Consider the following 15,227-nt stretch of genomic DNA (forward strand, 5'->3'; position numbering starts at 1 on the left):
CTTGGCCAAGACCGCGTGGAGCTCTCGTGGCATTGGACGAGGAGGTTAGACTACATCAGCATGCACCCCGGTGTTAGTTTATGAGACATTTTCACCAGTGGAGAGAAAAGCAAGGAAAATGAGGACAGTTTTTCATAAAGCTTTACCTTGTATTCTTTTTTACATTAAAATGTTTCTTTACGAAATGATAGTGATGATAAACAGTAGGGGTATTTTTGTTCCTGACTTGAAAAAATATGATATAATTAAGAATTTATAATAAGCTAGATTTTTGTTTGTTTTCTTTTGTTTTATAAGAAAGGCACCTAAAGAGGCTGGAGAACTTGCTGAGGTTTCGTTTCTCATTGCACAGGTAGCAGACAGCAGTGAAGCAGGCCAGGGCAGACCTGCAGGTGAAGCTGGCTCCTCACCTTTGTTTGAAGGTTTTTTTGTTTTGTTTTGTTTTGTTTTTTGAGACAGAGTCTCACTTTGTTGCCCAGGCTAGAGTGAGTGCCGTGGCGTCAGCCTGGCTCACAGCAACCTCAATCTCCTGGGCTCAAGCGATCTTCCTGCCTCAGCCTCCCGAGTAGCTGGGACTACAGGCATGCGCCACCATGCCCGGCTAATTTTTTGTATATATATTTTTAGTTGGTCAATTAATTTATTTCTATTTTTGGTAGAGACGGGGTCTCGCTCAGGCTGGTTTCGAACTCCTGACCTTGAGCAATCCGCCCGCCTCGGCCTCCCAAAGTGCTAGGATTACAAGAAGTTTTAACATACTTTTCAAAGTACAGACGCTCCCCACCTTTTAAAACTTCACAATGGTGTGAAAGCAATGCACACTCAGTAGAAACAGTACTTTGTTTTTTTTTTATTATTTTTATTAAAATTTTATAAAATTTTCCTCTTTTTCATTCTATTACATCTTACATCCAAAGAAACTGTACTTTGAGTACCCACTCCGTTTTTCACTGTTCAATAAATTACATGAGATATTCAGCGCTTTATTATAAAATAGACTGTGTTAGGACAGTGATTTTGCCCAGCTGTAGGCTAGTCTAAGGGTTCTGAGCACATATATGATGCTGAGAACCTGAGCTATGATGCTTAGTAAGTTAGGTGTACTAAATGCATTTTCAACTTACAATATTTTTAATTTACGATGGGCTTATCAGGACGTAGCCCCACGGTAAGTGAAGGAGCATCTGTAATGTGATCCATATTTGTCATTTTGCTATTGCACAGTGGGCTCAGATGGAGTTTTATAAGGACCCCAGTACATAAAGGGTGCTGTGGTTGAAGTGTAGCACCCAGAGCTCTGCCTTTCCAATCCCTAGTTCCCCACTAACAGCACTTCCAGGGAACCCCAGGGCTTGGCCGCATCCAGTTGGTAGATGGCTGCTTTAGAGAGTAACACTCTTCTGGCAAGCTAGTTCCTGTTAAATTCCCTTGTCTTGTGGAGAAAAAATGGGCATAAATACAGCTACCATTAACTACTAATCTATAGGCAGTGTACATTCCAAAAAGGCGATTTACTTCTATGGGGAAACACATTCAGAGTTTTGTTATAGGTGGAAATTAGAGAACCATACCAGCCAATAGATGCCTAAATTGATCCCTGCTGAACCTTAAGTGCCCCTGCCTGCAGGTCACCATGTGCCCTTGGGCAAGTTTATTAGCCTTCCTAAGCCTCGGCTTGCCAAGGGGTAATGAAAATACTTGTATGAATTTATGAGGATCAAATGATAACACGTGCACAGTGACTGCCACGGGCTCTTGTCACCAAAGGCTGGGCTCAGGCTCCATCACAAGCTGTAATTGGAAGCACAGGAGCCACCTGCTGGTGTGAATCATTTGACAAAAGTCAGCAATTGGGGGTTATCTTTATGTTCTCAGGACCCCCCAGTTTGCCCCACTTCCCATTTCATACCTAACAGCCTCCAAAGACGCTCTCCTTAATCAAAAAGTGAGACTCTCAGTTCCTTCCCTCTTAAGCAACACTGCCCACTAGAACTTTCTAACACGATGGAAACATTCCACATCTGCATTGTCCAACAAGGTAAGCCCTACCCTCATGTAGCTATTAAGCATATGAAATGTGGCTAGAGGGCCGGGTGCTGTGGCTCACGCCTGTAATCCTAGCTCTTGGGAGGCCGAGGCGGGCGGATTGCTCAAGGTCAGGAGTTCAAAACCAGCAAGAGCGAGACCCCGTCTCTACTATAAATAGAAAGAAATTAATTGGCCAACTGATATATATATAAAAAAATTAGCCGGGCATGGTGGCGCATGCCTGTAGTCCCAGCTACTCGGGAGGCTGAGGCAGAAGGATCACTCGAGCCCAGGAGTTTGAGGTTGCTGTGAGCTAGGCTGACGCCACGGCACTCACTCTAGCCTGGACAACAAAGTGAGACTCTGTCTCAAAAAAAAAAAATGTGGCTAGAGCAACTGATGACTGTTTTTATTTTTATTTTAATTAATTTACATTTGGTAGCTACATGTGGCTTGGGCTACTGTACTTGGATAGCACAGCTGTTAAAGCAGAGGTTCTCAACCTTGGCTGCCCATTAAATTCACCTGGGGACCTCTTAAGACTCCAGATGCCTGGAACAATTAAATTAGAATTTCAGTACTATTAAAGGTCTCTCTGGGCAATTCGAAAATTGAAAACCATTGCTCCAAAAGCAGTGCTTGGCAGACTCTTGTAGGTATGATCACCTGAGGATCTTGTTAAACTCTGGACTCGCTTGCTTTTTTCTCTATTCCTTTATTCTACTTAACCGTGTCGAGTCACACTCGACATCCGAGTGCAAAGGGTTAAGATACAGATTCAGATTCATAGGTCTGAGGTGGGAACTGAGAGTCTGCATTTTTTTTCTTCTGTTTTGAGACAGGGTCTCCCTCTGTTGCCCAGGCCAGAGTGCAATGGCCTGGGCTCAAGTGATCCTCCTGCCTCAGCCTCCCAAAGTGCTGGATCGCAGGTGTGAGGCACCGTGCCCAGCCTCTGCATTTCTAACAAGCAGATGCTGCTGGTCCCTGGACCACACTGAGTAGCAAGGCTTGAACCCAGCCTTTCCAATCACTTATTCAAACCTCAAGTACTAACTATAAGCCCAGCGACATGATATTTCTTGTTTACAGCAGGTTTACATTCTAGTTGGGGAAGATATAATTACCATGCAAACAATTTCAAATAGCAATACATACTTTGAAGTAAATAAAATAGGGCAGTGGGATATGGGGTGTATACGGTTACTTTAGCTTTAAGGAGCCTGAAAGGTGAAGATCTGGGGAAAACATGCTCTGAGAGGAGAGGGAACAGCAAGTGTGAGGTCCCTGAGGCAAGAGTAAGCATGGCCGAGTAATCAACAGGGTGATGTAAGATGGAATCGGATGGCCCGGCCACGGTGGCGCATGCCTGTAATCCTAGCAATCCTAGCTGCTCGGGAGGCTGAGCCAGGAGTTTGAGGCTGCAGTGTGCTATGATCACACCTGTGCATAGCCACGGCACTCTCCAGGGTGTCACCATACATAGGGAAAAGAGAAAATTGTAGCCAGATGTACCTTTATTTACAAAATATTCATTACAAAATTTTCCAAAAGTTTTCCTTTGTATGGAGACTACAAAGGGAAAATTTGGTAAAAACGTCTCCTATTTTCCCTAGGGAGAGAGACTTTGGGAACAACCTGTAGTGTGTCACATTAAGGAGTTTAGATCGTATACTAATAACAATTTTTTGTTTGTTTGTTTTTGTTTTTTGAGATAGGGTTTCACTCTTGCCTCGGCTACAGTACAGTGGTGACACCACAGCTCACAGCAACCTCAAACTCCTGGGCTCAAGCGATCCTTCTGCCTCAGCCTCCCGAGTAGCTGGGACTATAGGCATGTCCCAGCATGCCCGGCTAATTTTTTCTGGTTTTAGTTGTTTGGCTAATTTCTTTTCTATATATAATAGAGACTGGGTCTCGCTCTTGCTCAGGCTGATCTTGAAATCCTGAGCTGAAGCAAACCTCCTGCCTCAGCCTCCCAGAGTACTAGGATTATAAGTGTAATCACCGCACCCAGCCAGTTTTTCTTTTTTTAAAGACTAGTCAAGTGCATTAGTGAGAAGGGGGGAAAGTAGTAGAAAAAGGAATTTAATCTGTAACTGACTGTGAACAATCAAGCGAGATAACTCACTACCTTTGGACCAGCCTAGTTTTTCTGTTTTTAGTAGAGACAGGGTCTCACTTCTGCTCAGACTGGTCTTGAACTCCTGACCTCAAGCAATCCTCCTGCCTTGGCCTCCCAGAGTGCTAGGATTATAGGTGTGAGCCACCGCATCCAGATGGAACTCACTTTTGAAACTTAAATATTTATATTAAATTAAAACTAATTGTGCTACAAGAGTAGAGACCCAGTATCTTAAATAAAAAGTAATCAAAAAGCAAAATGAAGACAAAAGATTTCAGTTTAATGTTACTAAATTCTGACTCGATACTTTTACCTACTAAAGCACTGGGCTTTAAAAGGGAATTAGCAAGTGTTGAGTACTAAAGACATTCTAGCAGCAAACTGAGAATTTCTCTTTTTATTCATTCAACAAATCACCCTTTGAGCCACTTCTGTGTGCCAGTATTGTTCTTGGCCCCGAGGGTAAAGCTGTGAACATTCTGTAGGGATGACAGTAGGGAGAGATAGAAAATAAACAACAAATTAATGTAAACAGTTGGTAGATAGTAATGAGCATGCTGGGGAAAAATCAGGGGTAAGGGACTGAGAGAAGGTGTTATTTGAAATAGGGTAGTCAAGCAAGTCCTCATTGAGAAGGTGACACTTGAGCAAAAATCTGAAGAAGGTGAGAGAGTGAACCATACGGGTACCTGGGAATAGAATGTTACAGAACAGTGAAGAGCAGGTAGAAAGGCCCTGAGGTGGAAAGTGTGTTCAGGGAATAGGACCGAAGCCACTGTGGCTATAGTCAAGTGAGCAAGGAAGGGAATGGAGAGAAATGAGATCAGAAGGGTGAGGGGTGGCCAGATTCTATAGGCTTTATCATGGGTTTTTCATCTCATTGAGATAGAAAGCCATTGGAAGGTTTGAGGAGTCAAATGACATGGTTTTGCTTAGATGATAAAAAGGTCACTGTAGCTGATACGCTGAAAGTAGGAGGTGTTAGTTAGGAGGTTATCACAGTAATAAGTTTTGGTAAGTCAGACCATTATGAAAATACTGAGAAGTGATTGGATTCTAGTTACATTTTAACTGGAATTTAGTTACATTTTAAGCAGAATTTAACAGTGGAAGTCAGGAGAAGTGATTGGGTTCTAGTTACATGTTAAGTAGGGCCAACTGAATTTTGTGACAGATTGAATGTGGAGTGTAAAAGAGAGGGGTCAGTGATGACTCTAATGATTTTGGCTTGAGGGAAAAAAAAGGATTCTGAGCTATTGCAAAGAAGCAAACCAACATGAAACCTCTTCATATTTTTTTCTTCTTCCTTGGATTAAAACAATTCCAAGCCAGGTGTGGTGGTCGTACCTGTAGTCCCAGCTACTTGGAAGGCTGAGGCTAGAGGATCACTTGAGCCCAGGAGTTCAAGGCTAACCTGAGCAACAGAGCGAGAGAAAAAAAAAATTCCCCCAAAAACTTGTATTAGTACATTTAGCACAGGAATATATCAAATAAATCATAAATGCACATAAAACAGTATGAGTTGGGGACCCATTTACATGCAGACTCATCAGGATCCAAGGTTACTTCCTTTTCAGAAAATCCTAGGAAAGATGTGTACCCAAACATTAACAGTAGTTACTTCTAGGTGATAAGATCAGATGGGGAAGGGAGTGAGAAGGGTACCTTCTGCTCCTTAATTCTCAAAAGTATATCAAAATAGTAGTGGAGAAAAAAAAGAAAAGCCCAGGAAAATTTAACTCAATGACTCACTTCCAAATCAAAGGAAGGCCTTGGCCTCTTGATTAAGTCAATGTTTCCCTAAGTTATGTTCTGTGATACTATTACTCTCATAAGATGCTTCATTAACTGATTTTTTTTTTTCAGATAAATTCGTTCAAGCAAAAAAACTTTGTTCAAATCTTTGTTCAGGTAAATTTGTGAAACACAATAGCTAACGACATCCTGGAACATACTTCAGACCATGCTGGTGTGGTAGGAATAATGCCCCCCGTAAGTCCAAGTCCTAATTCCCAGCACCTGTGCATGTTCCCTTATTTTGGGGGGGGGGGAGGGACTTTGCAGACGTGACTGAGTTAAAGATCTCGAGATGGTAAATTATTATGGACTATGCAATCACAAGTGTCCTTATGAGAGCATGACAGCGGGAAATCTGACTATACAGAGAAGAAGAAAGCAATGGGGGCAGAGAGAAATTTGAAGACGCTAAGCTGCTGGCTTTAAAGACTGAGGAAGGCGCTATGAGCCAAGGAATGCAGCTCTAGAAGCTGAAAAGGGCCAAGGAAAGGATTCTCTCCTAGAGCTTCAAGAGGGAGTGTGGCCTTGACTACTCCTTGGTTTTGGCCAAGTGAAATCATTTTGGACTTCTGACCGTCAGAGCTGTAAGATAATGTAAGATTATCTTATTAAGTTGTAAGATAAGATTTGTGTTGTTTTAAGCCTCGAAATTGCTGATAGTTCGTTACGGCAGGCATAGGAAACTAGTAACACTGGGCTAAGTTCTAGGAACCAGGGAAGGGTAGCGGAAATTGATGGCCCACACCTGCTTTGAACGTGCTCTTCAACTAACAGACTTGCTGAATGTGGAAAAATTCAAACTGTGTGTTTCCTCTGCTCTCACACAACAGTCAACACAGAAGACTTCTGTGACCATTAAATGTGGAAAGGTTTCTCCCCACACACCAAGCAAGTTATTAGTTCTGCAGTGGATACCAGCTGAGTGCCTCCAATTCAATTCTGACTCTATCTATTAATACCGGGAGATAGTGTCAGATTCCATAGGCTGAGGGCTCAGTCCCATAAGCCATAAGCCTGCCCCTCACCCCACCAGTCATTAAGTCTGGACCTCTGGAACTTATGACCAACAGGCTTCAAGTTGGGGTTCCCGTGATCCTCTCTTTGGGTTTGATTAATTTGCTAGAGTGGCTCACAGAATTCAGGCAAACATGTTTACTGGTTTATTACAAAGGATATTTTAAAGGATACAAATAAACAGCCAAATGAAGGGATACACAGGGTGAGGTCCCAAGCACAGGAGCTTCTGTCCCCATGGAGTCGAGGGGTGCCACCCTCCCAGCACATGGATGAGTTCTTGTTCACCTTGTAAGCTTCATGCCTTCAGCAATCCAGAAGCCCCCAAATCCTGTCCTCCTGGGCCTTGTACAGAGACTTCATTGGCTAGCCATGATCAACCATGAACAACCATGTTGAATGTGATTGGACAAAAAGGTATGATCTAATACAAAAAGACTGGGTGGGGAAACCCAGCAAGGCTTGTCTGTTTGGATTCTTTTTGGCCTCTGTGCAGCCTCCCTTCCTCCAGGGGTACGGGCCTTAACACTCTCCACAATGAGTGTATTAGGACCATAACCAGAAAGGTGGGGGAAGATTAGAGTCCTGCCTTGGGCAGGTGAAAGAAAAGTAGAAGGTCAGAGAGAGAGATTCTGTTTTCTGAGGCCTAAAGCACCCAACCTTATAACAAAAGACTGTAACAAGGGGAATGGGATTAGGAGCCAGGAATTGTGGATGAAAACTAATGTATGTACATCATAACATCACAGGTGCCTAGGACCAAGACTCCAAATCTCAGTATCTTCATTTGAAAATCAGGGATAATACCTTCCTTGGGCTTAGTGTGAGCACTAAATGAGAAGGAATGCAGGAGCATGGTGAGTACTCAAATGCTGGTTGCCTTTCCCCTGCTGTTTTCTCTTTAGAGGGATGATCAGAAACTTGACTTCTCCCAGGCAGTGCCTACTGTTTAAGTTGCACAAGGCTCCCCTGACACACGGGGTAAGATAACTCTGTTGCCTGGTTCAGGACCACATATGTGTCTTCTATGCAAATAAACACCAAGAAAGGCCGACTCAATTGTTCTCATACTCTGAAACTATAGTATTTGCCCATCATAATACATAATTAGATCCAGGCCCAGTAACAATAATCATCCCTTATCTCTATTAAATTAGCTATTATTTATAAACTGTTCCCCTGAAAGAAAGAGAAGGGGCAGAGTGAGGCATCACTGTAATAGTCTGCAAAGTCACGATGATCTGACAGCTCTCCAAATTCAGGCACTGCTTATCGAGGTGGGGACAAACATGGGGCTTAAATGCTTACGTGGGCTATAAAAAGTTCATTACGGCAACCAAACCTGCCCTTTGGACTTACTACAAAGATCAAATCCCTCCGCCTGTGCTTTTAACTTTAGCCCTCCTCTGTCCTACTATAACCTTCAGACGTGTTTAGTTTCAAAATGTGAATGTCAAAGAAAGTAAAAGCAGTTTTAAAAGTGATGAGATTTAATTTCACTGTACTACATTAGCACACAAATAATTGGTACATTTAAAAGGTAACTCTTCTGGTGTAAGAGAGCAGGCTGTAGTTCAATTACCAGAGATAGGTTTCCTCTATTACAGCTCCAGATGGAAACAAAAGTGCTTACTACAGCAAGTCGACATCACACAGAATTTGACCCTTTATCTAATCCCTTCCCTATCCTGGTTGTCAGTTTTCATAATGGAATGATAAGGGGACATGGCTTTAAAAATGTCACTAAGCAGAAATCATCTCTACTGATTCTACCAGGAACCTATAAAGGAACAAATTCTTTAAAATAAGTAGAGAATTAATGCTGTCAGTGGGCCAAATGTGTGGAAAACATGTAATCCTAGTCCTCCTCCCCGTTCTCTGGAAGTGTATTATTGGCTCTTAAAGACTGCACAGAAATTTGCTTTGAAGAAAATCACAACTTTCTTGATTAGTATCTAAAAGGCACTTAGGCACGTTTTCAATTAGGAAAGTGATTGAGAAATGAAGAATAACACTGAACCATTCATTCTCTCATCATGAATGACCAAAATCCTGGATTTCAAATGGCATCAGTTGTCGAGCCTCTGCCAAGCCTCTGTCAGCGATGATTCTCATCATTCCATGGCCTGGCCATGGCAGCAGGTTTCACTGCAGGTTTTCAAAAAGCAGATTCCACATCACCCATCTCCACGCACACAGTCTTTAGTTGTGAATAATATTCAATTGTCACACGGCCATTCTCTCTGCCAAATCCTGAAAGGAAGAGAAGGGATCAGGATGAGCCATGACTGCACGTCTGAAACGTCTCAGCCATCTTCACAGACAGGCAGGGCTAATCAGAGCTGCGGAAGAACACAGACCTAGATGTGTGGATTAACATCCTAAATCCATACATTAGCGGTGGAGCTAGCCACGAGGAGAAGACCCACTGGCCGGCCTTTAGGGATAGGGACAGGGAAATTCACAGGTCTCATTTCTTACCAAGAGGAATCTTAACTCGAGGTATCTGCTATTCTGGGTTCAGGTCTGAAAACATTCAGATTTCCAATCATGTGTTAAAGCAGTCTCTACAACAACCAACCTGACATCCTTGAAAGTTGGTGCTAATTTAAAACTTAACTCTACATAATAGGTTTATTAACTATTTCTTATAGTAAATCTGTAGGAGTAACCTAGTATTTCCACCCTCCCCACTCATGTGAGCAAGGGGATACTTTAGGTCACCTCTGATTTCTCAGAGTCCAAAACACTGCCCAATTACTAGTAGGTGAGGTTATTGTGCCAAAAAAGACAGTATACCACACGTGGCCTTTCTTGTGCACCCCACACTAGACCTAGGAAGGCTCTGCCTTCTAGGGGCAAGACCCAGGTCTCCAAAGGTACACATTTCCAGGGGCACCATTCAAAAGGTAATATACACGAAGGTCCTGGCAAGACCTAGCTCTGCCTCTGGTTCCTTTCAAATCCTCTAAGTACACAGCTAAGGTCAGGCATGCCAGGCCAGGTGCTGCCCTGAAGATCTGCCCATCTTTCTTTCTTTCTCATCCCATACAGACAGGTATGCCTGGTCCGAATGGAAGGGAAGGGAAAGCTGACCTAAAAGGCCCCCCAAAGGCCTATGCTGCAGATTCTCTGCACTGAAATGATTCATAAAATGGTGCATTTGTGTCTGTGTGTACAGCTCCTCTGAGTACCCCATAGGGACAAAGATGATTAGTGGAGTATGATTAGGGAATGCCAGGGTAATACCAAACTAAATACCAAGCAAGATTGTCAAATTAACACCCATTATCTCATCAGTATTCATCAGAGTTTATATATTTGCCAACACTGCAATGGCTATAAATAACTGCCACAGAGACTAGAGGTCAGACTCTTACAATGGTGCCTCTGTGAAATCTGAGCCACTTTTCAGTCTAGAAGAACCGTATTGGAAGTTAATGAATGTTTATAGGCAACAAACTCCAAAGAAAGAACCTCAACGTTATAGCTGTATTCCTGATGCTTCAAATCTAATGAATGAGCAGTGGCTTTGGGAAAACATTCCAATATGCTATCTAGTATAATAATCATGACTATAAGTGATTGTTAAAGATATAAATTAAAATATTTCATTAATTAGGCAAAATAAAGAAAACAAGTTACTATGAGCTTTCTGAGATATTAGAGACACTTTACCTAAACTGAATCTAAAAGCTTCACAGTGGATGATGAATTTTGACAGTATCCCTAGAGACCTGGTTTGCTTTCACACTTCCCAGCTGCTCACCTGACTTCTTATATCCACCAAAGGGCAACTCCACTGGGCTGACGTTATAGTTGTTAATGAAGCACATTCCAGCCTGCAGCTCAGCCACCACTCTGTGAGCCCGCTGGAGGTCCCTGTGAAGAAAAAAAAATGTGTTGGTTATGCTTATGCTACCACTTTAACAGGAAAAATTAGACTGCCAGTTCTAGGGGTCTCAATCATACTAAATTCTTATTTCTTCAAAATGTTTTAAAATATTTTATCATCCAGGCAAAACAGACATAGATTGGGTTTTATAGTGTCATCCAAAAGGCATCTACAAAATAAATTGCAGCAGCAAAGGTGCCAAAACAATTCAATGGGAAAAACACAGTTTTTTCAACAAATAGGGCTAGAACAAATGGATAATTACATACAAAAAGATAAAGGTGAATCCCTTTCTTACACCACACACAAAAATTAACTCAAATGGATCCATACTCCAAGTGTCACAGTAAAAAACTATAAAACTCTTGGAAGAAAACATAGGAATAAATTTTCATGACCTTAGATTACACAAACACTTCTTAGATATGACACTAAGAGTAACAGACAAAAAAACAGAATAATTGCACTTGGTCAAAATTTTAAATTTTGTGCTGCAAATACTACTAACAAGAAAGTGAAAAGAAAACCCACAGAAATGCAAACCGAAACTACAATGAAGGCCATGCTTGGTGCTTCATGCCTGTAATCGTAGTACTTTGAGAGGCAGAGATGGTAGTATCGCTTGAGGTCAGGAGTTCAAGACCAGCCTGGGCAACATAGCAAGACCCTGTCTCTACAAAAAACAGAAAAATTAGCTGGGCATAGTGGCATGCACCTGTAATCCAGCTACTCAGGAGGCAAAGGCAGAAGGATGGTTTGAGCCCAGGAGTTTTGAGGTTGCTGTGAACTATGATGATGCCACTACACTCTAGCCTGGCAACAAAGTGAGACCCTATCTCAAGAACAACAACAACAACAACAAACAACACACAAAAAAAACACCTACAATAAGATACCATATCACACCCACAAAGATGGCTAAAATCAAAAGGACTGACAATAACAAGGGCTAACAAGGATGTGGAGAAACTAGAACCTCCATACATTATTGGTGGGGATGTATTTAATAAAATGGTGTTACCACTTTGTAAAGCAGTTTAGCAGTTCCTCAAATGTTAAACATAAAGTTACCATGTGACCCAGCAATTTCACCACTAGATATATACCCAACAGAAATGAAAATATAAGTCTACACAAAGACTCATATATGTATTTTCACAGCATCATTATTCATAATAGTAAAAAAGTGGAAATGACCCAAATATCCATCAACAGATGAATGGATAAACCAAAAATGGTATGTATGTTGGCATGGTGCAGTGGCTCACACCTATAATCCTAGTACTCTGAGAGGCCAAGGCAGGAGGATGGCTTGAGCTCAGGAGTTCAAGACCAGCCTGAGCAAGAGCCAGACCTTGTCTCTATCAAAAATATAAAAAATTAGTTGGGCATGGTGGTGTGTGCCTGTAGTCCAAGCTATTTGGGAGGCTGAGGCAGGAGGATCGCTTAAGCCCAGATGTTTAAGGTTGCCGTGAGGTAGGCTGATGCCACAGTACTCTAGCCCGGGTGACAGAGCAAGACTATGTCTCAAAAAAACAAACAAAAAAGTGGTATATATCCATACAATGGAATATTGTTCGAGAATAGAGTACTGATATGTGCTACAAAATAAATGAACCTTGAAAACATTATGCTAAGTGAAAGGACACATAGTGTATGATTTCATTTATATAAAGTGTTCAGAATAGACAAATCCATAGAGACAGGTGCCCAGAGGCTGGGAGGAGTGGGAATGGAGAATGACAGTTAATGTGCAGTTTCTTCTTGGGATGATGAAATGCCCTAAAACAGATTACTGTGATGGCTGCACAATTCTGTAAATATACTAATAACCACTAAATTGTACAATTTAAATGAGTGAATCGTACAGTGCGTGAATTATCCCAGTAAAGCTGTAAAAAAAAAAAAAAAAAAAAAGCAATATTGGAGTTACCCTTCTTTGTCATTGGATTGTCTGTATTGCGTGGCAAAGCAAAGTAAGAGCATGTAACCTACTCTATCCTCAAATAAAAAAGTAGCTCTTCAATCTTGTCTTCAGAGCTCAAAGCAAAGTGAACATCAGGTTGTCAAGGGAGACTTGGGCATTCCTTCCCAGGTTCCTGACCACCAAGCTATAAAAATATTTAACTTTGCACATCACCCAAGAAACAGCATAATCCTAAGTGTAAAAAGCAACCTTAGAAAACTGCCTACTACTGCTAAAGACTAATCAAAATTTGTATAAAACCAAATAATCTGTAATCATTTTCAAAGACCTTGCCTTCCCAAATCATTTTTACTTCTACTAGTAGTTGTTAAAATTTATGTACAGAGATATTAATCACAATATTATTTACAGTAGTTAAAACTGGAAACAGCATCCTAAATACCCAACAACAGAAAAATGCCTCCATGAGTCACAATGCATTCCAATTAGGAACTATTGCAATGCTACTAAAAATCATGTTTTTAAGAATACTGCACACTATTTATATGCTTATAGGTTTCTAAATTTCTTGACATGTATGTTTTCAATAGACACCTAACTCAGTGCTGTGCACAGATCAAACCTTAAGTGTTTTTTTTTTTTGAGACAGAGTCTTGCTTTGTTGCCCAGGCTACAGTGAGTGCCGTGGCGTCAGCCTAGCTCACAGCAACTTCGATCTCCTGGGCTCAAGCAATCCTGCTGCCTCAGCCTCCCGAGTAGCTGGGACTACAGGCATGCGCCACCATGCCCGGCTAATTTTTTCTATATATATTAGTTGGCCAATTAATTTCTTTCTATTTATAGTAGAGATGGGGTTTCGCTCTTGCTCAGGCTGGTTTCAAACTCCTGACCTGGAGCAATCCGCCCACCTCAGCCTCCCAGAGTGCTAGGATTACAGGCGAGAGCCACCTCGCCCGGCCCAAACCTTAAGTGTTTATTCAATGAATGAATGCAAAAGGACAGAATTTTCATCGACAGTTTATAGCGCAATTTAACCTCAATAGCAGGTTTCTCCGGCCATTCAGGCCATTCAGCAAAAAGATGCTTTGGCATCTTCGAACTTAAAACGTGCGCAAACAGAAAATGCTGATGGCTCCCGTGAGGGCAAACTCCAGTGAGGGAGGAAGATTAACTACATATCTAAGCAGATGCTGCAGCCCCATTCCTTCAAAACTGCTTTGGGTGTCCGCCATGTACCTGGTAAAGACGCCAGCCGCTAGTCCAAAAGTGGTATCGTTGGCTCTTTCCAGAACCTCAGCTTCAGTGTCAAATGATAAAATGGACATAACAGGCCCAAAGATCTCTTCTTTCACACAGGTCATATCATCACTGCAATTAGCTGCAAGCATTAAAATGAAACCAAATGTCAGTGAAGACAGTATTATTCCTGACACTTGATAATGTCTTCTTATTCACAGTAAACAAGAAAATGTTATACACAGCTTAAAAAAATTCAATGTGGCACTTACAGTATGAATATAATTGAAACATCATTTCTGCGTGGCAATTTAATATATATTAAAGAGTCATAGCTTTTGTGCAATTCTCAATCTGCTTTTTAAACTCCATCATAAGGAAATAGCTAATAGCTAATGAATAAAGGTTTGTTTATAAGAATGTTCATCCAACATTATTTATACTACTGAAACTGGGAGCAAAAAATTAAACATTCAAAATAGATGAAATGGTCATATGAAATATACACATCTCAATGATGAATTATTTTTTATTTTTTAGAGATGGGGTCTTGCTATATTGCCCAGGCTGTCTTCAAGCTCCTTGGCTCAAGTGATCCGCCCACCTCAGCCTGTCAAATAGCTGAGACTACAACAGGTGTTTGCCCCCATGCCCAGCTAACGAATTTCTATAAAGCTTCTAAAAGTAATGTTTTTGAAGAAAACTTAATAAGTAAATGTTACTTAATAAGTAAACATTCACTGATGATACAAAACTGTATATATTGTCCCAATTTCTGTTAAAATATTACATATATAATTTTCTTATAGTTTTCTACATTTTTAAATAACTATGGTACAATTACAATTATAAATAATATTATAAAAAAAGAAAATCTAGGCCGGGCGCGGTGGCTCACGCCTGTAATCCTAGCTCTCTGGGAGGCCGAGGCGGGCGGATTGCTCAAGGTCAGGAGTTCAAAACCAGCCTGAGCAAGAGCGAGACCCCGTCTCTACTATAAATAGAAAGAAATTAATTGGCCAACTGATATATATATAAAAAATTAGCCGGGCATGGTGGCTCATGCCTGTAGTCCCAGCTACTTGGGAGGCTGAGGCAGAAGGATCGCTCGAGCCCAGGAGTTTGAGGTTGCTGTGAGTGAGGCTGACGCCACGGCACTCACTCTAGCCTGGACAACAAAGCGAGACTCTGTCTCAAAAAAAAAAAAA

The 15,227-nt window shown here is 41.4% G+C and overlaps 1 protein-coding gene across 1 annotated transcript in view; it reads right to left on the reverse strand.

The window, feature by feature from the left end:
• Positions 1-7,084: 7,084 nt before the first annotated feature.
• ALDH9A1 (aldehyde dehydrogenase 9 family member A1) overlaps positions 7,085-15,227 on the reverse strand; it is a 31,426-nt gene continuing 23,283 nt past the window's right edge. Inside the window, exons 9-11 of the mRNA XM_012745299.2 lie at positions 14,020-14,161; positions 10,731-10,843; positions 7,085-9,214 (exon numbers count right to left, since the gene is read on the reverse strand). Of these exons, the coding sequence (XP_012600753.1) occupies positions 9,120-9,214; positions 10,731-10,843; positions 14,020-14,161 (350 nt within the window). The 3' untranslated portion in view covers positions 7,085-9,119. The remainder of the gene's footprint in view (positions 9,215-10,730; positions 10,844-14,019; positions 14,162-15,227) is intronic.

The sequence above is a fragment of the Microcebus murinus genome, chromosome 2 (assembly GCF_040939455.1).
Source record: "Microcebus murinus isolate Inina chromosome 2, M.murinus_Inina_mat1.0, whole genome shotgun sequence".
Lineage (NCBI taxonomy): Eukaryota > Metazoa > Chordata > Mammalia > Primates > Cheirogaleidae > Microcebus > Microcebus murinus.